This window comes from Diuraphis noxia, unplaced genomic scaffold (assembly GCF_037042655.1).
Source record: "Diuraphis noxia isolate RWA-SAM2 unplaced genomic scaffold, SU_Dnox_SAM2 contig0003, whole genome shotgun sequence".
Taxonomy (NCBI): domain Eukaryota; kingdom Metazoa; phylum Arthropoda; class Insecta; order Hemiptera; family Aphididae; genus Diuraphis; species Diuraphis noxia.
Window position 1 is genome coordinate 49105255 of NW_028301713.1, and position 23443 is coordinate 49128697.

Consider the following 23443-nt stretch of genomic DNA (forward strand, 5'->3'; position numbering starts at 1 on the left):
GACACTCATTATACGAAGCGGCAACTGACAAGCACAACGTGTGTTCTTAATTATTACACCACGGACGAAACCATCGACGCAGCGGCGATAACGGTCGATATACAAGGCAGTCTCCGGGTTGACGAATTACTAGCGTTGTTACTACGCTTACGGTCGATATACCATCGCGACCAATAAAAAACGGTTCTTTTCAGAACCACCAATCTGATAACCCCCCTTGGTGTGCCTGCTCAGGTATCACTGTGAGATATTATCAAATCAAACACGACTTATAAGAGACCGTGGGAGAGTGATTCTAACTCATCCCTTTTCTTAATATATAATTGTTAATAGTAGTAAATTGCAAGTCCCAATATTTGTACATTCAATCGCACCTCTGCAGGCCCGATACCGCCCGTCGCGGCCCGCTTCTTTAAGCTAACCGCACGGCCCGGAACCAACTTCCCTCACATTTATTATTGTATATGGTCCATATCGCAGAATAAACAAACAAATGTACACAAAACTGTGCGTATAATTATTCACGATCGCGAAACGTCGAGAATCGACGAACCGTATCAATTCGTTACCTATAATAATGCCAGCAGTATATTTTATATATTTATACATATATTATAGCTGTGCAATGAGCTACTGACGATTACCGTAATCTTGTGGTAAATTTGGGAAAACTTTGTCAATTAACTCATTGGTTGTTGCTGTTATTTTACAAAAAATTGTTGGGAATGTGATGCATTGTATTGTGTTGATTCGTCGATAACTAGTTTTTCATTCCACATTTCCAGCAATTGTTTAACGAAACCATTTGCTGATGTACACACATAATATTTGTTTCATATTTCATATCGATTTTTAAACTTGCATCTCTTTGCTCAATTGTTTCTGAAGCTTGAATTGAGGGTTGAATTTCGAAAAATTCTTTCTTAGTGTTTTTTACATATTAAAATTAAACAATAACTAAATTTCATACTCATAGCTTCAATAGTTCCGGCTAGGTGATTATTTTCATTTTTAACCCTTTAACCCCTTTAACGTTACAAAAATCTCTTCGTATAATATTTAAAATTTACTAATAATCAGTAAGTAATATATAAGTATAACAATAAAAAATGATCACTAACTAGTAGTAAGTTGAAAAAAAAATTAAATGAATAAATATATACATATATTAATAAATTATGAATAATATAATGAACAGCTAGTTAATAGTAAAAAATAATTACTTAAATAAAATTTGGATTGATAATGATTAGATGCATTTTTAAAAATTGCATAATGGTAATATTTTTTTCTTGAATGGTGAATTGATGGTGTTTGAATATTTTTGGCATATTTTTTATTGAGAATTTTTGAGATTATTAAGTTCTTTAAATGCTGTTTAATTTAATGTAACTGAATAGTTGAATATCTAATAGAGCTTTTGTGAGCTAAATGTGAGTGAAACAACTTACATGCATTCGAAGTTAAATTCAATCCAATGCTACATTGGGCCCAAATATTTGGGGAAGTTAATACTTCTTCTGTAATATATGTGTCTAATATATAAACTGCAAATTGTATCAGTTTCAAGTTTTCCGGCTTCATAAAAATTAATTCTATTGCAAATATGAAACATCTTTTGTATCCAAAAATACTAATCCAAAGTAAATTCTAAGCCAATCACCTACTTTGGTTTTCATTTTATACTCTTCCGTTAAACCAAATCTTTAGATTGCTCAGTGCTCTATACCAGATTTGTTTAACACGAAACCTACAACCCATTGATTTCACATTTGGCAAAATTGAGTCCCATTTTTTGTGTAGGTATTGCTCTTTCAAAATCAATATTGATTTGTTTTCGTTCAAAAACAATATCATACGATGAACATATTTCGTTAATACTTTTAAAGTATTCAATATAAAAGGACACGAGTTTATCTTTTAATATGCAAAAACATAAAAGAACGTAATGGACATTAAAATATCCATGTATAGTAAAAAGCTGCAAAAATGGTTTACGCAACATGTAAATGTTCCATCAATATAAACGATTACTGTTTTACACGTAGCTTCAAATTTAAATTTTTAACAGAATATAATAATACTCTTTTCTTTACTATTATATTGAAGTTAAAGAATAGATACGAATAAAATGTCACGATTCCATGACTTGTACCGACGTGCTCGTTATAAATGATTCCAAAATGTATATTGTTTATTATGACTTCATAGCCATCCCGGTTGCAGTCAGATTATCTCGGTTGTTTTATTTTTGTAAATTGTTTTGTTTCCTTCGTTTTCGAATATCGACAATTATTACAGAAACAATTTCTATCTACAATTAATACAGTAGCCATTTCTATCTGCAGTTAATACAGTAGCCATTTATTCAAGTGAATGAGAACGTACACATTTGAACGTACACAATGAACAACATTCTTACACCTAAAAGAAATACGTTATCTTCAAAGCATTTACCTTCATCATTATTTATTAACTGTGTTAGACCTCCAGTAAAATTATTTATACCTAGTGCATATCGCATATGTGCATGCGCTTGGATACGTAATGGACGAAGAATTGCTGATAAAATGTGTTTCCCAAAAAGAATAAATAAAGATAATGATGACTTTATTTAGGTACGTTTTTCTTGCAGCGTCCGGACACGGCGTTCGGACGCTGCGGCTAAACTGTTTTCCAATCAGCGACTAAACGCCGCGACCGTTCCAAATTTTTTACAAATATTCAATCGAAAAATAACCAAAACCAAATTTCTCGTCAACTTTTTTCTAAAATGTTAAAAAAACTTTTACAAATCGAAATTAGGAATTAAGAAAGAGTCACCAATCAGTCGATCTTTATAGGACTATAGGTCGATCGCAATGAAAATGTAGTATACACGATACATCATATTGTATAAACTTAATATTCTAGTATAAAAAAATCCAAATAAATAAATATATGTCGATCATCAGTTTTAAAATTAAGAATACTTATTTTTTGGATGAGAACAATCGTATAAAACTTTGTTTTTTTTTAACAAAATCTATCAAAATTTCGTCCTCCTCAGAGAAAAATATAAACTTTTTTGACATCTTGACGCTGGTGGTTGACGCGATGCACTGGTCCCGACCGGTGTTGACGCCAACCACCGCGTCAATCGCACATAGGAAAATGGACACATTGAAACGTATTAGACCAGACTACCAGAGACTCCGCATCCGGACGCTGTAATGAAAACGTACCTATTGGGTTTTAAGTTTCACCCATTGTACTTGTTCTTTTTTTGACATTATCTGACCAGTTCAAAGTATCAAAGTGATTTATAAAAAATTATAAAAATTGCATCATGTTTTAAATATTTATAAAATCATGAATTTTTCATGATGGTGTTTGTTGTTAAAATGTTCTTGTAAGAGGACGTGATACCCGCTATGTTTCACATCTTAAAATATTCTTATAACTCGCTTCGAAATTAAAATAAAGTAAAAAGCCCCAGAGATCGTCCAAATAATATTCTTACCTTTAAATTTTATAATAGGTCAGTTCACTCTAACTTTTAAACTAACGGAGCTAAACGTGATTTGCTGAGCGTAAAATGTACCATGTACGCACTTGTAAGATGGAGACAACATATAATATGCGGGTATCTCGAGTCCTCAGTCCTCTTAACATACTAACTGTTATGGAGTTAATAGTTAGGTACTACAACGTCTACAACTTACTTTATGTTTAAAATGTGTAATACATTTTAGTTTTATTGACATTAATTTTGTTATATGCATTAATAGAAGATACCTATACCGGTTTTTCTGTTTAATACAAGTAATGTGATGGACTACTGATGGTAATACTCAATAGGTAATTATGTCATTATGAGGGAGGGTTGGAAGGTATAGCCCACGATGAGTTGGTGTTAAATAAATATTAAATTGGATCCAAGTTTTTTAAATTTCTATTTGAGTTCCCATCCTTGCAATTTACCAATTCGAACGCTGCCGGCTGCCGCATTAGATTTAAATATTTTTAAGACGCGTAAACTTGACTCAATCGCATAGTTAATAAATTAATTAATTAATTATTATCAGCTGTTTACAGATTAAATGATAATAATTACAGTGAAAGCTCTTTATAACGAAACTCATTACAACGAAAAACTCTATAATACGTAAATAACATTAAGTTAACTTATAATGATTGATTTGATTTAAAACCTATTAATTACTCTCCATTACGACAACTCTCAATAAGACAATAACGAAAGAAAACACGTTATGGTCCGGAGTCCCTTCAGATATCAGATTCGTTATAGAGAGTTTTCACTGTATATTGATACCACAGAATACTAACAAATTTACATATTTACTATCACGAACTAAGATCTTAGTTCGTGGTTACTATCATAAATAACATATATTATCTATGGTTACTATCATTATAGTAACCACCGCGTAGTGATAACTGATAGACGTTACATTAACACAAAATATTTTCTGAACTATCTATCTGAACAAATAATATTTAATTGTAAAATACAATGTCTTATGGTATTATTTTATTTATAATTTAAACATCATATTAAAGTTATTAATGTGTTATAGGCACAGTTATATTACATTATAATCAATAATACAGTTATAGGTTTCTTTTTTTGTAAGATTATTAAAGAAAAAAAAATGTTTTATTTACAAATACCTAATATAAATGTACCCATATTTGATGTGGAAGATTCAGCATTATCTCGTTTGGAACACTTTTCCACTTACGCTAAATTAAGTGACAAACCAAAATACTCTATGTATTTGAGAAACTCTACGCTTCTTGACTACACTGGATTTTTGTGCCTTAGGTACCTAAACAATTTATTTATATTTATATATTTATTAAACTTACTGTAAGCTTAGACTTAAAATAATATTGTGTGTTATTAAGTAACTCTAATTAAAATGGATAACTTACTTAGGTAAATAGTAATTTCATTTCATTCATATTCAATTACTGTTGTAAATTGTAGTACCTACAACTATTATAATATATAAACTTATAAATATTTTTTTTTCATAAGCATATTGTATACAAATTATACATTCTATTGTTTTATCAATGCACATCCCTATTTAGGATTAATGCATTTAACTGTCAGATAATATTAATACTTAATTTAAATATTTTTATTTAGTACTAATAATATTATAACTTATAATTTACAAATAATATATAGTTAACTATATACATACTATATTAGTTAAGGTATTATGTAACTGAAACTTCTTTTAAGAGAACACTACCCCCATACATTTGTTGTCTCTGTTTTATACAACATACCAAATTTCCAGTCACTACTTTCAATAGTTTTGATATTAGAATGATTTTTCCTATTTTAAAACATTTAGGTAAGAACATTATCTGTGCTTTTATTTGTTAATTCAATTTTGAAGCGATATAAGAGCTAAGAGCATTTTTAAGTTTTGATAATTCACATACCCATAATATTATCTTGCTTGAAAATGAAAATATTGAAAAAATGGACAATGCTAAAACACTTATAATATTATTATCTAAATTTTTGATAATAAGTCTATTCACTTTAATATCAAATATCCAAACTAACAACACAATATTTAAACTAGTGAACAAACATTTATTATGTCCGTACTTTGTATATTTGTAAGATTGTAAGATGGAGACAATAGAGACAATAAACGTATGGGTAGTGTCTTCTTAATGAACTGATTTGAAGGTACTTATTAAAAAACTCACCTTTTTAATGCGAGACTCAAGGATGCCAGATTTTCTATTGTGACCATATAATAAGCAATCCTGAAAATCCTAGATTATGTAAATAAATTTATTATTATTACTAGTACCTAGATTTTATGTAACTGCATATTCTTTTAGACTTGAGTTGAAATAATTTTGATTTAACAAATTGACATTTTGTCGTTTTGAATCTAATCCGAACAGCTGTTGCTTTGAATTTGAATTTTGTTTTACAGTATAAAACTATAGAATATATTTAAAATTATAAATCTTTGCTAGATAATCTACCAAAACTACCTATCTAAATACCTATGTAGTTTTATTTAATTTAAATACCCGTTTAAATATGTAATTTAAACTAACTTTTTTATAATAATTTAAATAGATAGTTAGATTTAAATTTTAATGACTTATATTAGAGTTTATTGTTTATTGTTAAGTAGTCTTTAAACGGTAAACTTTGTATATTACAGTAAATAGCTTTTATAAATAAAATAGTGTATCACATTATATTAAGATTCAATTTAAAAAATATTATTCTATAAAATTATATTATCTAATAACTAATAAATATGATGTTAATGTTGGATAGTTACCTAGCTCTTAAGGATTTGTTTAGTAAAAATTATTTATTTAGTATGTAATACATTGATATTTTCAGAACTTATGCAAGTTTAACCAATGACCATACATTAAAGGAAATGGTCATAGAAGGAGAATGTCGTTTAATCTCAGAACGATTAAATTTATTAAAACCAAATTATTTAAGAAAATACTTAATAAAAGTAATAGATGAAATTGGACATTTTAATGTGACTGATGATAATATTGATGTGTTACTAAAAGTATGTTCAGAATACAAGAATAAGCAACATGTACCATGTAATGAATGTTGTAGCTTACAGTCTATTGAAGGTTTGTTTATGCGATTACTAATTATAATTGTTTCATAATTGATTAATTAAATTTTTTATTTTCAGTTCCTTGGCAAAAATGCCTGACATTAGTTTCCAGTAGAAAAGTGCACCTTACTCAAGGCATTGCCATTGTACTCTGTCATCAATGGAATAGTTTATTAGTCGATTTATTTCGTTTAATTTATATCAAATCATTACATAAAATTCGTCGTTCTATGTCTGCTTTAGATAATAACAACTTACAATTTGAATATCTTAATGAGAAATTAAATAGGTATTATGATTCTAAAATAGCCTTTTGGAAAAATATTGATGAAGAGATATCTTTAGAAGAACTTAATTTAAACAAAATATTATTGCCTCCTTGCATGTTGTTGTCATTAAATTCATTATTCACAAACCATCGCCTTGCCCATGAACCACGTTATCGATTGACATTATTTTTAAAAGATATAGGAGTATCTTTAGATCAGACTCTAAAATTATTTCAACAGGAATATTCCAAGTGTGGAAATCTAAAAAGTACATGCACACATTCATGGGATGAACATAACAAACAAATAGAATACAATGCCCGTCATACTTATGGTATGGTGGGATCAAAAAAAAATTATCAAATGACATCTTGTGCTGTAATGCAGGTATATTTCATCAACTTTTTAAGATAAATTTTAACTGTAATAATGTATTTATTTTTTTTTAGAAACAAAATATTCAAGTTTCTGATGAAGGATGCTGTCCATTTGTACATTGTAGTGAAGATAAATTAAAAAGTTTGTTAGAAGAATTTACATCCATTGACGATGTTGAAATGAATACTTTAATTGATTTTAAAAATAGTGATCAACCTATCCAAGCATGTCATTGGTATGCACAAAAGTTGTTTCCTTTGTCAGAACCTCTATATCATAATACACCAACACAGTATTTTTACAATTTAAAAAAGTTAAATAAGTTCCATTAATAGATTAATAAGATAAGTAAATATTACTAATTAATGATATAAAATAGATATACAGTAAACAAAATGTTAGTTTATTAATTTCGTTATAGTAATAATTAATAAATATAAAAAGATTTATACAATTATTTATCAATAAAAAATATATCTACACTAAATATTTTACAATTAAAAAATTAGTATTCACATAAAAAACTGTACATATAATAATATAATATATTGACATTTTCATGAGTATTCGTGCATAACTGAATTTGGTGGTGTCCATCGGTAAACATACTCACTCTTTGAATGATTACCATGATGGTTTTGTGATTTATTTTGAGGATTGCCATAAACTCCATAAGTTGGATCATCTGCTGAATCTTTTGGTGGTTGCCTATATGTTTCAGACCTATTACAACTTTGTGGATATATTCCTGGAAATGTTTTAAAGTGGCGATATTATTAATGTTTTCCTTACAATCTATTTCATAAGTTACAAACCATTATGGATCCCACTAGCATTGACTTTTGATGAATTCCTAGCACTGTATGTGGGTTCATGTTGCCTTAGTTGATTCTGTTGATTTTGCCTATCTAGTCTATCTGTTCTATCATTGCATAGTGAAGTAGCTGTTGATGTCTGTGGGTATAATGATTGTGCTGGTAATAATGGCCCTGGCCTTGGTAAGTAATCACGAGGTGGCAAGTTATGGATGGATTTTGAATGGTACAGTGACTGTGAACGACTTAAATTTGCACGTGTCAAAACTGGTGAACGGGCATATAACGATCTACTCCCTTCATACAAAGGCTCTGGCAAATCTAAATCAGCAGTTAGCATTGGAGGGGAAAGAGCTGGCCGTATAATTTTGTGTGGTACTTGTATCTGACACAGATTCTCGTCATCTATAAAATATATTATATATTATTAATTTAATTTTTGTAAACTGCATGATATATAATGTCTTACCATTCAAATCATCTATTGTAGCTTTCCGTTTTTGTGGATTAAATATCAAATCATACACTACACCTGCAATGATTCCGCCCACTCCTGGTCCAAACCAATAAACCTGCACAATTAATAGTTTAATAACATTATTGTGACATAGTAACTACAACAAATAACTATAGTAAGGTATAAAACAAATAAAATTAGTGTCAAAGAAGTGATAAAATAATTGTAAAAATTATATAGGTACTGAAGATCTATTAATAAACTTAAACTATTCATATATATATCCTATATATTAGGTATATCTATCAGTAGGTAATTCTCCAAATCAATGCTTGTATTTAACTTATTGTAAGAATTAAGCACTTTTCATAAGTATATAATTTTCCGTACCTGTACCGCCTCTAGCTATTAAAATATATTATTTAAAAAAACAATATATTATTTAAAAAAACTTATTTTGGATGCCTTTCTAAATTTTTATTTGAAGACCCCTATTTTCAATTTGGTAGGTTTAAGTTTACAAAGATTTTTAATTTTTTAATTGCAATTTTTGAACTTGCAAATTATCAGCATTTTTTGATTGGACATAGTTTTGAAGTTCGTGATTTTCTATTTTTCACTCTTCTGCTACTAATGGTACCTAGTAGTACGGGTAGATGCGGCTCGTCCATCACTCTGTCGTATTGTAACAAATAACAATGTGTCGTCCTTTAATTACCTTTTAATATCTTATAATTTAAATATTCAAATAGTTTATAATATTTAACTGGATATTGAGTTAAGTATCGTTTACGATTGATGATTAGAACACACATGATGTTCCAATCGTAGAGTAATATAAAGTCTATATTATAGACTATAGTTATATAGCATTGCAACATCAAATATTTAATTTTTCTCTATACCTAGTTTCATCGCGAAAAAGCTTAAATTTTACACATCTGAATTGATAATATAGGTATCTCCGTTGTGATCGTTTTTACTACCTATATATTATATTACCTACGAAGTTACGTTATTTATTTTCATTTACTTATGTATATTTTATACCCGCTCTATTACTTATTTTTCTATTCCTAAACGCTCTATAATTTATAGTCAGTATAATCCAATTGACCAATTAATTATTCTAACCAACAGCCATCCTTCATTTCTATTGTAATATAGTTAACTAGTTCCGTCTCACTTCTATTAAACGCATACTATTTGTAAATACCTACTATACTGTACTTTGCCACTTTGGGCCAACGCCAAGCTCGTATTTAATTAAAATAAAATGGAATAAATACATTTTATGGCCCAACATGAATTTTAAGATTTAAAAGTATTAATTAAAAATTATTATTATTATTTATTTTCCAATATTTGTTATATGAAAATGAAAATTTAAAAAAAATAAAATAAAAAAACCTATGTAGATTTTAAAGTTAAAAATTCAAAAGTATTTTCACTTATCAGTCTACTTAAATCAGCAGAGCTAAGATCAGTATTCAGTACAACGACTTCCACACAATACCATGAAAGGATGGTAAGACGCATAATAAATAGTGTATATCAGCAAACTTTTAGTGGCTATAACTTCGAAACTAACTTGCAATTATGGGTGTGTGAATGTGTTTATACAAATATATAATAGCCACATAGGTATGTACATTAGGTAAATTTAATATTAGTATTTAATATATATATATAGGTACCTAAGTTATAACGAGCAATCTTATTCAGTGTTCGAATTCCGAATACTTGTATTTAAATATATTTTTAATATTTCAAATACTTTTAAAATAATTTTCAACAAATTTATTTCAAATACTTAAATACTTTTCATCGTATTTGTGTTCGAGAATACTATATAAAAAAAAAAAATAAATTTTTTCGTACTAGCGTTCGCGCCATTCTAAATTTCAATTTCCAATATTTCGTAATGAAACAATTTAAATTTTGTTTCTAAAATATTATTTTATATTATTATGGTTCTAATGTCTATGAATTTATAAATGAGATTTCTTAAAATAAGAGAGGGTAGTAGAACATAATTTACACTTTTTTGGTATTTTCTGGATAGGTACAATAAATATCTTTTTAAAAAGTTAAGCAATTGTATTTATTTAGGTCTGATATTTTTGCCTCAGCTGTTTGAATTTAACTCATGACCTCGTCCCAAAAACGACCCTTAGCCTGCGCCTCGGTATAACTAGTATAAGTAGAGCACTCGTTTACTTAAAAAAAAAAAAAAAAAGTCGCATTAACAATAATTAATAATGATTAAACTTACCCAGTGATTATCCCAATGGTTCATCACAAGTGCCGGTCCAAATGCGCAAGCTGGATTAATAAAGGGCATCTGCAAAAAGTTACTCGTAGGGTATTTATAAGGGATCATTGGATTTGTTCTTACCGCCACTAGACCGCACGCGAAGTACACTGCTCCTATTGCCGTTGCCGAAGTTCCGGTCCATTTGTGAAACGTATTATTAGTCACATAATATGTGAACACGATGAAGAACATGAGTAGCAAGCCTAGGCTGAAACGTTGCCATGGGGTCGTGCTGCTGTTTGGCAGGTCGTATAGACTGGTGAAGTAGTTGCGAGCGGAAACACTAGAAACCGATAATACCATGGTGTAGAGAATTCGATATCATGTACGTGATACGAACAGAGGACATAATATTATACTAATGAATAACGATGTATACATAATATCATATACGACATGCATAATAATATGATGCGGTGTGACATAAATGTTTACCTGTAGATAATCGCTGCGCCTCCCACTGCGCCGCCACATTGTGCAGCTATGAACATAACAGCTCTTACGGGGCTTATCCTTCTTGTGATCAGCATGGCAGTAGTTAAAGCGGGATTTATGTGTCCTCCTGAAAAAAAAAAACGCTTCTAATCAATTAAAATGTCCAACGATATTTAATGAATAAATAATATTTTTAGACCATATTTCAATGCATCAACGTAAAACTATTCTAATGAGTATCTTTATAAATATATAATATTATGATATGCATATAAATACAACTGATTCAGCTGTAACATAAATAAGAAAAAGCGGGTAAGCAGATAGCGGTACTAATGTACTAATGAACATAAAATGTATATAAAAAATAATCGTGCTCCTATTTTTTTAAATTTGTTGATTACAATATGAATTATTTATTCGAATCCATGTGTTAAAATTTCAAACTTTTTAACTCAACGAATAAAATTTTATCGACATTTTATAGAATAAAATACCGATAAGTTTAAAATGTAATATGTCCATAAACAATATAAAATTAATTAAAATATTTTTTTAAATTGTATCATGTAAAGAAAATTAAAAAATAAACATCTGATGAACATTTCAAGTACCTTGATCATTATTTTTTGAATAACAAAATACAAAAATCGTTGTGTGTGAATTCATTAATTTACGGGTGAATACCCATTACCCATGCAATGTCTATCTTCAAATGCATTATTTTTTCAAACTTTTTTAAACGTAAAAAATCTTTGTAGAACCTTGTATTAAATTTTCAAACCTTAGATATAAATAGAATATTTTTAATTCAAAATAATTTTCAAATGTTCGTGATTTTGAAATTTTTTTTACTTTAGACCCTCAACGTATAATTATTATTCAGTTTCCTGCTAGAAAAGATGCCGTTGAAGAACATCAAATCGTTTACAAAAACACACACACACACATCATTGTAAAATCAATACATTCATGGCTCCGCTCAAAATTAAAAAAAAAAGATTTAATTGTTTATCAGCGTATAGTACAGTAACTTTAAAAAAAATATATATTGTGATGGTTATGATTTTAACACACGTTGGTAAAAATATAATGACCTAATATCAAATACAGATACAAATTATATCCAATAAAAATAACAATTTTATTTTACATAGCACTATATTTATATAGGTATGTATAAAAAAAAAAAAACGCTAATTTCTACCATTACTTTTATAATGTGTAAGGTATAACCAATTCGTCAATGGTAATCATTTATAGCGAAAAAATAATGTTTTTTTATTCCCATCATAAATCTCAAAATCTTAGGGTAAATTTAGGAAATCTTTAGTACATCCCTACCTACATGGTGATTGGTGGTACGAATGTACCACGAACATTTCAAGTCTAGCTATCATAGGTTCTACACCCGTTGATCAGTCAGTGAGTTTGGACACGTTAAATGATATAAATAGATATAGATTAATTTAATTCAACGTTTCTTTGTTCTCGTATATAACATTTAAAAATTTATATTTGTTCCTATTTCTTATTTAATATTTTTGTTTTAAATTATGTTTTTAATAAACTATATAGTTGTTACCTAACCGGTAAGTATACATTGTAGGTATGCCGCATGCAAATCTGTAGACCGTCATATTTTTTTAACATTATTTTAACTATAATAAACATTTTAATTCTTATAATTGTTTTTCAATGTTATGTCTTAGCTATTATAACTACTAACTAGGTAGATATTTATTAATATATAAATTATGTAAAATATATTTCGAATAATAATTGCTAGCAAGTGCTTATACTACCATCGTATATTATATGTATATAATACACCGCTCAAATGGTGCTGAAAATCGAATGACTACGTGTTTATCATTTAACCATCTAAGTATATTTGATTTACTTGTCAAAATCATTGCCACAGCTTTGATTAAGACCGTTTATTAATATTTAGATAAGTACCTACTTAACATTCCACTGAATCATTGCTGATGTACTTATTAGTGCGTACCTTTACAATTATATACAGCCTGCTGGTTAGGTACCTTTATTCATTCTATTATTGTTTTACAATGTTACATTTAATTGTCTTCTTAAGATGTTATGTTTGGATCGTCTATGCTTACATTGTGACAAGTTGTATTGCTAACTTATCTAATCACCATCATGACCCCACAGTAGTGTCGGCGGTCGGCCATAATGTTGAGAGGGTATAAATGTATAATGGTACTCAATGATTTTTATTGCCTACCTAGGTATCTACATTATTATCTGCTATGGTTATATCTAAAGGTGAATTTATTGATGATAATGAAATTTCTAACTTTATGTATAAAGGTAAAATATTAAATTTATAAGTCGTGATAAAAATTAAACTATAGGTACATTATTATTTGTTATGGTTTTAGTTATTGACTAAAAGTGAAATTGTTTTTAGATTCTGAACGAAGTGATGAATGTATTGATTTTACAATGATGTGTGTTTTTTTGTTTTTGTGTTTGTGTACAGCATAACTAGTCGAAATAATGCTTCAATTTCAAACTTTGGAGGTGGTATCCGATGTAAAAGTGAATATCCTTGGTGCATTATAGAGGTCAAAAGTAAACATTTTCTAACAGTTTTCAAAAAAATCGAGAAAAAAAAATATTCGATCAGAAAGTGAATCTAGTTGGTACTTTGAATGGTCAAAAGTCAAAACTAGAAAATGTTCAATATTTTTCTAAATAATCGAGATAAACAAACTATAAAAATTAAGGGAAAAAAGGAAATTTTAGGTACAGTCAGTTTTCGACGAAATCGATTTTGATTTTTGATGTAACTTTAAAACAAATGACCATTGATATTCATATATATATCATACATGACATTTTCACCGAATGTTTATATAAGTATATTCTATCCACCATGAAATTTTCAAAAATTTTTGACAAGTTAAACTATTCATAGGTATATGCAATTTTCGATCATTATTAGTTTTTTTTAAATTGATATCGATAAAAATTTATTTTTTAGGTAGAAAATCTTGAAAATTTAATACAAGGCTCTTAACATATTGTAACAATAGCAGTTGAAAATTAAAAGAAATTCATAGTCACAATTTTTTTTTATAAGCATTAAAATTTTGAATTTTGACAAAATACGTTAATATTAGATAAGATAATTAGATAAGATTGCTTCTAAAAAAATAAAATAAATATTTATTGCTGTTTTATGTTTATTCATTTTTATATCTTATAGATAACTGCAATACTACTATGTTGCTCAAAATGTTTCTTATAAAATATTAATTAGGTAATAGACACCTAGTTGATTTGAAATTGTGTTAACACAACTAACTATAGAATTCAATTAAAAATAATAATATAATAACATTATATATTATTTTTTTTTAATTGTACTTTATCTTGTTGAAATAAATTTATTTTATAGGAAGATACCTATTTTGGAATTTTTTAAACAAATAGGTAGGTACTATAGTAGGTGCCAATAACTAAATAAAGGTACTTGGCTGCCTATAACAAAAACAATATGTCAATAATTGTGGTTTAAGACATTTGATAAAATACCCATTTTATATCAAAATAATGACAGTATTTTATATCAATTTTACCCCTAAAGTAAATTAAATATAGAAATATTTGGGAATTGGGATATACAAACATGTATTTTTAGTTAATGTATCATAATTATTTTATATTCCATTATTCTTTTAAAATGAGTATATGCTTAAAGTGCCAATAACTGTATACTCTACTCTATTATTATTATTATTGACCTGTTAACCTAGTTTTATAATATGTACCTATACCCAATGGCCAATACACATTTTCTCAATAACAAAAAAAAAGTATCGATAGAGTCTCACTATAAGTAGTTAATGTCGTGTTAACTACAGTGTAACTGTTATAAATGTGTTAAATTTAAGTTGAATGAGAATTCGATTTATAATAGTCAATAAAAAAAACGGATTTGATGAACGAAGACAGGTCGTCTCCATAATCGGCCCACTTCAAATTTCCAGTAAAAAATCTATCATAAGGAATTTTTTGTCAAATTTCCAAGCTTTTTTACTAACAACCATGTATTTTATCAAACGTGCCGACTCAAGCGTGGACACCCATGCGATCTGCTGTTATAACTATTATTTATTTAATTTTAATAAATTTTTTCTAATTTGTAAATACTTTAAAACGTATCTGATAGTTTCTATTATTACTAATAATTTTTTCTAATTATTACTAATTGTTATCTATTTTTCAAATGTTCAAGACAGTTTATCTTTACACAGTATAAATTAGATTAAACCTCAATATTGAAAAATTGAAGCACTTTTTCTGCTCCCAAATGTGATACAACAGATACAACCAAAACAAAAATAATAATTTAAAAAAAACATCATTGCTAAACTAAAAATGTGATACTCTACTCAAAATCTAAAATAGAGTTGGTAACTTATCCCGCAGTTATCCGGTACCTATCCGTTAGTTATAAAGATATATTAGGAAGTTTTTACAAAACAAATTTATAACTTTTATCTTTAAACGCCAGTCTTTTTCTAATTAAATATGTATAATATATTAAAATATGCTGTAGAGGATTACCAGTTAAGCTTAATTATTTTAAAACAATATAATATTCGAATTAAATAAGAGTAGGTACCTATTATGTTATAAACAATACAAGATATAGTTGACATAGGGAACAACCCGAACAACAATAATATTGATCCTTGATATTTCATAGAAAAAATACTTCCCAGTTTAGTTAGTATATGCTAAAATAATTGTAATTATATAATAAATGTTCTTGAATGTATTTTGGTTGTTTGTTATGCCACATGTGTGAGGACGAGAGGGACTAGGAGACACAATGGTCTTCAGGAGACATTTTCTTGAAAATAAATTAAACAGATGTAGGTATTGTAACAAATTCAAAAATATTTATCACACTTGAGTATATTATTTATTGCCTTACTGCTTGGATGATTACTACAAGATATGTGTCACTATAATACTTTTAGCTATTTATTTTTATATACTTAGTTCCGCGAGGAAAGTTCTGTCATTGATAAAATATTAAAATAATGTAAGTAATAGTCAAGTATGTACCTACAATTTTACTTTCTCAAAAACTTTGAAGAGCCATCATTGTTAATAACTCCCGGTGCTAAATTTAATCAGCTTTCTAATTTTGTTTTTTTTTCTTTTAACGTTTATAGTAACAGCGACACAACAAAAACGCAATACGTTCCGACGTGACTGCCAAAAACACTGTTCTTGAGTTCTTGAGAATATATATTTTTGGCAAACTATAAAATTATAATTTCTTTTGACGGTCGAGCTGGCAATTTGTTTTCACCCTACCCGGTTGTTTGATGATCTACGCACTGAATTTGCTCTAAATAATGTTGCATCAAAACAACAAATGACCATTGTCGTCGTGCAATGGCGCTGAATGGCTGAATACTATAATATTATAATATGATGCAGTTTGTAGAATATTGAATTGTAGATGTACCTATAGACGTGGAGAAATTAACTTTAACAGAATATTACCTATTGCTGAATACCTACAAGATATTACACGATATATTGTTAAGGTATCTATATTATTTTATTACGCTTAGGGGTATATAGCTATATAGAGAGGTACCTATAGACATTAATTATAGGTATTGTTCTGCCTAATTAATAATCAATATGTAAAACAAGACATTAATGAGGTAAAATGCTGAATCTTTGCTTTATGAGCGGATACTAATTAATTAAGTTACACAACCAATTTATTTATTGTTTAATATTGATTTCTAACTGTTGACAATTCTATTTTGTTTTTGATTTAGATTCATATCACGTAATTATAATTATTTAAATAGTCAATGACCTTTGTTATTATATTGCATGGAGTCAGTGGTGGATTTTAGGGGGGGGGGGGCAACGTGGTAATTACCCCTACCTAGGGAATTTTTTTACCTACTTAAATTATAGCGCCGTATGATAAAATGAACATGAAATTCATAAGTCATAGCTATAACATTAAACTCATAAATAAATTATACAAAAAAAGGTATTTTTTTTTAAATATGATAATGGGAAATATGTATTCAGTTATGTCTTTATTATTACCTATCAATCAAAATGATACCAATTCGTCCCTTCCTCAAATGATCTTCAGATCGCTACTGCATGGAGTCTATTCTATGGACTAGAAGTAGGTACTTACCGTCAAGAACTCATACTAATATTGTAGTAGGTGCGAATTAATACAATATTTCAGTCACTATTACAATATTACGAGTATAATATGATATAATCTATAGTACGATAGGTATGGTATAGATATACCCGATATAAATTATGGAAACATAAAACAATAAACCCTTAATCACCCATCGCCGTCTATGCGTATACCTATAATATTTCGACGAGCCATTCGAATAGGCAAACTTTATGGCCAGTCTAGTAGATAATCATAATTTTATTATAGCATTTGGATATTTGGTGTGTACCGACTTTATATATCTACTTTATTATATGCGCGTAATGCACGGATTTGAACGACGAGCATTAATCCGCCGCGCGTGAACACGATAGGGTCAAAACCTTTTTTTATACGTACAACAGATGCTCGCCAACATAATAATATAATAATATACATTGTATAATTTTCATACATATAATAATATACGGTCGCGCGTCCAACATAATCATTATCTCATTGTCGCGCCGCGGTTCTCCCCGCCGCCGCCACTGCGTCCTGTCAGTTCACTTTCAGCCCTCATGGTTGATACACATATTTTATCGGCAGACTCGAGTGCCAATTGTCAACCGATACGGTTTTTTATCGCCACCGAAGAGGGCAATTTTTATTTATTATTTTTTTTTTTTTTTACAAGAGCAGCGAACCAGGTCCGCGGCGAACATGTGCGCCCGTGTACATACGATAATAATATAATAACGCGCCGCGTGTTTAATATAATATATCGTTTATATTGTTCCACCCTACACGCCGGCCAATTAAACTCTGCGGTGGAGGGATGTATGCGTCGGAACAGTGGTTCATTGACACACCACGCCGTGACTCGTCGTAAACGATCTAGTTCGGGAACATAAAATTAAAAAAAAAATAATAATCTATATGTGGTCTGCTACGCGTACACTAAAATATTGTAATATACTATTGTATATTTTATTGATGTGTTGTAAAATCGGAAAAATACGTGTAGGTATAATTATAGGTATACACGTGCCAGACGCCCGACGAGTCAGAGAACCTTAACTTGTAAGCGTAGCACGGATCACTTAAAATCCTAGTTGGGTGTATTTAGTGTATACCTATTATCTACCTATACGGTATAATTGATTTGATCATGAAAATCTGTGAGTCTCACCACTTTGTACTTATATAATGACTAGGTAATGGATAATGACCTAACCTAACCTATATCTAAGGTGTATGGTGTCTATGATATTTTTATAATTATTTAGAAAAAAAAATTTTCATACAAGCGTGTATTATACAATTTAATCGCAAGTACTAATTTCCACCGCGTTTAAAGCGTGCTGCCTGCACACATTTTGTGCGAATTCCAACTTATTTTGTTTTTTTTTTTTATTTGATTTTACATGGTTTATAGTATAATATATTTCATTACTTCTTGCGTTCCCTCGAGGTTTTGTTCGTTTGTGGAAACTGTGTAATCGCGCAGGTGAAATTCCAACCCTCCGACGAAATGAAATAATAACAAAAAAAAAAAAACTACCTATTACAAACTCGATGTATATAGTACCTCGCATTACGCAGGCACCGACATTTTCATGTCATAACATCGATAGCAATGGAGTCCACATGTAAGCCAGGTGCAAAGTAGGTATGTATGTTATATATTTATAACCTCCACTGGCACGTTGAATAATATATTACATTATTTTACCGCATTCAATATAAACCTATCTGTTTATATTATAATATAATAATGTACGCGATTAACTCTGAATTCGTTGCATATATTAATTATTATCACTATATATATAGAATGATGAATACTCATAACGTAATACATTCAAAAGGGCATTAATGAGAACGGTCACCAATGATTATCCATATTTTATAACTAATCCAGCACTGTATGACATGTATACATAACGAATTTTTCGATTACGCAACTGCGTATACTTTTTATAATAATACTCTTTATGCGTTTTCTTGTTGTTTTTAGATGAATCATTTCATTCAGGCTTCTGTTTTTGTCGTATGAAAAGACGAAAGATCCATTCATACACATGGGAAGCACATTTGAATACTATACGCACTTCACGTCAATCGACGATACTGAAAAAAAAACTAATCCAATTCAGTGGGGTTGTAGATATATATACAGTATATATAGGTACACACATACATAATAATATGGTGTTTCGTCGTCTCTGCTCGCTATAATAGTTCTTTTAAAACAAACAAATTAAAACTACTATACTGCTGCAGCAATGAAGAAAGGAACTATATGCATACAATATAGACTAAAGAGTATTATTCTGGCTATAATCCAAGACGGCTAGCTGGCACGTTTTCGATGTGAACAAATCGTATTCACGCGCGTTTTAATTAAATTAAATGGACTAATGATCAAACTATTATTAATGCCGTTATTCTTTCAATGCTAATATGTATATTCTATCAAGCTGCACTTTCATTGACGCGAGTGCTTCAAACATTTCATAAGTTCGTTCAAGCGATTTAAATAACGACAATAAACGACATGAATAATTCATGAATAAATTACTGTTTTTAGTTTTGGGCACTTATACACGTAATAATATCTAGCAATCTGCTTAAATGTCTTGTAAACAAGTCACGTCATGCTTTTGCCAAAAAGTTTACCACCGTGTTCACAATGAAATACTTTTAATTTTCAACAAATATATTTTGGTAAGGATATCGAAAACAAGGTGTGTGCATGTACCTATACAAAAACTGCTATTCATCACAAAGGGATCTCGGCAATGCCCTACCTTTATTATTATGGGTATTGTCTTTGTCTGGTTCGCGAAAAATAACGCGCGAGGACATGGAGAGATTTTAACGTCTCTCGAATCCGACGAGAAAAAAATCACCAAGCCGCAACTGACCATGTGTTATTCCCTACGAAATCTCGTCGTTCACGAGTAAATAATAATTGCGGTAGTATAGTATTAGAACTAATATATTAGTTCAAAATGTATTATTGTTTTTACCATCTGTGTGACTGTGTGTCGGCACTCACGACATGGTGTCCTATAATTATTTATAATTATTATTATCCGAATGTTACCAAATACCAGGTAAATATATAAATCTACCGACCCCCGTACATCCATTTATTTATCTTATTGCGTATGTTATTTCTACTCTTATATTATGCAGTGTCACGAAATATATACCTTTATTAATTCCGTAAATTTTAGGACAGGCCGGGCGGTTTACGAATCTATATATGAACGAAACGAATTGAAATACTTCACAACGGCATTTAGATGAAAAATCTGTTCCTGTCACTATACAGTATATACATACATATATATACATACATATATATAGACACCATGTAAAATGTATGCTCGAGAGGGGAAATATAATAAATGTCGAATTTTACGGTTTGAACGATTTGCCGCCGAAGAGTGCCGAATTTTTCGTTCATACAAAAGGCGACGAACGCCGCGGCGTGTTTAGAGAGGGTGATGGTTAATAAGCATAGCGGCCACATATTATATTTTATTATTTTATACGACACATATATAGTAAACAATTATAATATAATAGCATGCATTGCATTTTACTATTCTCTATTAAAAGTATAGATTATATTTTGCTATTATAATATACCTAATTGAAAATAACTAAATTCGAATTTCAACTCGCGACCGTCTCAAACATTTTTAAACAGGCCGATTGAAGACAAACCATAGTATCTTAGCATACTTATAGCAAATGTTTTTATTCTTCACTGCAACTCAAATAAATGGTACAATCGTACAATCATTATACGTATTACGTAATATATAATTCTGTAATTTGATGTGAGTTAAAAAAAAAAAGTAGTATATTTTTGCCACTCTTGCAGAACGACTGCGACTATGAAGAGGGGGATTATTGTTTTCCAAAACGAAGAATTGCCCAAGGAGGTGATAATTATAAGGCAATATTAATTGCAGTTTTGAGAACCTTTGAACATGATGGTTTCTATTATTCTGTAAATGTTAAACACAGACTGTCTGCTATATGGTGTATGTGTGTGTGTGTGTACATATATAATATAATATTATGATACAAATACGCGTGTTATAAGCGAATGTGCCAGATCGACGTTTGTACATATCCGTCTAAAACAGAAGAATCCTTTCAATTGTACACTTCGTGTACCTACATACTCAAAATAATATCTAATAATTACAATTAGAAGTAGTTAGTTAAAAACTAGTCATTGTGGTAACAGTTAAAAATTAAATTATTCGTCGTTAAATATTTATTTGTCGTCCATTATAAATTGTTGCTGACTACAATAAATGGTTTATTTCATTAATATTCATACTATCATACTTATATATATATATATATATATATATATATATATATATATAAAATATTAATCATAAATGAGTCTTGGCCAATGGGTTTAACAAGTAAAAACTAATGACACTTGACATTTTACGTTGATTACAAGAAAATATACTATTAATAATAACCCTCTCGCCACGAAGTTCATCTAGCTACGTATATACAATATCCTTCCTCCAAACCACCTTCTTCATGCGTATTTAATAATTAGCGTGTATCCATCACAACCTACGTGAATTGTTTCATAAAAATATATAAGTATTTTAAACGTTCGTATAAGAAAAATATCCTTGTTACGCATAATATTATATATTTATTCCTAGTGTTATTTAACATATAAAAGTCATATTATTATTTTCAAATACCTACTAATTTGATTGATTTTTTAGTTAAAAAATGTATTTTAAATATTTTTTACTATTGTTCACGAGTAACCATTAAGTAATAATTGAACCCCCCCTCCAAAAAAAAAAAAAAAAATGTCTGATATATTATTACCGTTATTTAATATCTCATATAGTTCTATATAATAGATTAATAGCCGTGGTGATGGTTGCACCAACTATACCGCGGTAATACGCGATATATCATAATCATTAGAGTTTAGATTGTTATAGATATATAGATTAAAGATACGGTATATCACTGCAGAAAAGAACATAGTTGATGTAGACGTTAACGACAGTGACATTGGGGGAATATGATTATAAAGGGCGCGTATAGCACGGCAGCCGGCGACCACATGAAAGAACAGATGTATAAGCAGAAGAAGACATGACCTGGATTTAAAGAACATGGTTGCAACAGAGGACTACAAGACTTCCCACAGTCCCATGTATAGAGCACCTAGAACAGACCTGTCTAACGATTGACGACAAAGATCAAGAACAAGAATCGCGTGCAATATTATATAGTAACTAATTATAATTATAAAATGTGGTACGTTACCGGACACGTTTTGAAGGCACACGGTCAGGGCGAGCATGGTGAACCCGGACGCGGCGGCCGCGCCGAGTACGGGCGAAGCGTCGGACGTGGCCGCGCCGCAGACGACAGCCACGTACAGGAACGTGGCCAGACACTCGGCCATTACGGACCGCCAAAGCTCCAGCGTGCGGAGTTCTGCTTGGACGGGCATCAGGGGCGGCCGGGCGTCAGGTCGCCACCGCCGGCCACCGGAACCCACAGACCACTTGCTCCGTTCTAGCCGCTCGACCAGCTCCAGCATCATGTTGAGGTGGTGGTCCAGTTGGGCGCCGTCGTCTTTGCGCTTCATGATCGGGCGAAGGTGAGAAAACGTGCGACAAGTGTGTTGATTAACTATCCAACTTACTATTACCTACTTAACAAAACTACGACGGCGATTTTTTTACTTTTATACTGTATTTTAGTACGACGATTGAGTTATCGCAGTGGTGCAATTCGGAGTGTACGTATTATACTTTTACCGATTGCGTAGACTGCAGTACGGAGTGCCGATGAGCGCGCGCCACACTGCAGTGGACGGACGGGACGATTAAGCCGACTGCAGCCGCGG

General features: G+C 29.9%; 2 protein-coding genes across 4 annotated transcripts; one reads left to right on the forward strand and one right to left on the reverse strand.

Moving 5' to 3' along the window:
* Positions 1–4456: 4456 nt before the first annotated feature.
* On the forward strand, positions 4457–7684 carry LOC107164232 (DNA primase large subunit-like). Of its 2 annotated transcripts, none has more exons than XM_015511975.2 (4): positions 4457–4828; positions 6401–6654; positions 6720–7297; positions 7360–7684. In XM_015511975.2, the coding sequence occupies exons 1-4, from the start codon at positions 4656–4658 to the stop codon at positions 7618–7620; spliced, it is 1266 nt and encodes a 421-aa protein (XP_015367461.1). In that variant the 5' UTR covers positions 4457–4655; the 3' UTR covers positions 7621–7684. The 2 variants fall into 2 exon arrangements, with proteins under 2 accessions (XP_015367461.1, XP_089079247.1); XM_089223121.1 differs by lacking the exon at positions 4457–4828 and adding an exon at positions 5631–5817.
* On the reverse strand, positions 7671–23440 carry LOC107164225 (MIP channel family protein big brain). Of its 2 annotated transcripts, XM_015511967.2 has the most exons (7): positions 22855–23440; positions 11313–11439; positions 10959–11160; positions 10836–10904; positions 8573–8675; positions 8104–8508; positions 7671–8036 (listed from the first exon to the last, which is right to left on the reverse strand). In XM_015511967.2, the coding sequence occupies exons 1-7, from the start codon at positions 23180–23182 to the stop codon at positions 7846–7848; spliced, it is 1425 nt and encodes a 474-aa protein (XP_015367453.1). In that variant the 5' UTR covers positions 23183–23440; the 3' UTR covers positions 7671–7845. The 2 variants fall into 2 exon arrangements, with proteins under 2 accessions (XP_015367453.1, XP_015367452.1); XM_015511966.2 differs by having other exon boundaries at positions 10836–11160.
* Between the last annotated feature and the right edge of the window lie 3 nt (positions 23441–23443).

Bases quoted from the DNA above. Each gene is read 5' to 3' on its own strand.
- LOC107164232 (XM_015511975.2), top strand. From the start codon at position 4,656: ATGTTTTATTTACAAATACCTAATATAAATGTACCCATATTTGATGTG. The intron at 6,655-6,719 runs GTTTGTTTATGC...TTTTATTTTCAG, and splicing joins TAGCTTACAGTCTATTGAAG to TTCCTTGGCAAAAATGCCTG. The intron at 7,298-7,359 runs GTATATTTCATC...ATTTTTTTTTAG, and splicing joins CATCTTGTGCTGTAATGCAG to AAACAAAATATTCAAGTTTC.
- LOC107164225 (XM_015511966.2), bottom strand. From the start codon at position 23,182: ATGAAGCGCAAAGACGACGGCGCCCAACTGGACCACCACCTCAACATG. The intron at 11,440-22,854 runs GTAACGTACCAC...TTTTTTTTTCAG, and splicing joins GTGCCTTCAAAACGTGTCCG to GAGGACACATAAATCCCGCT. The intron at 8,037-8,103 runs GTTTGTAACTTA...AAACATTTCCAG, and splicing joins TGCTAGTGGGATCCATAATG to GAATATATCCACAAAGTTGT.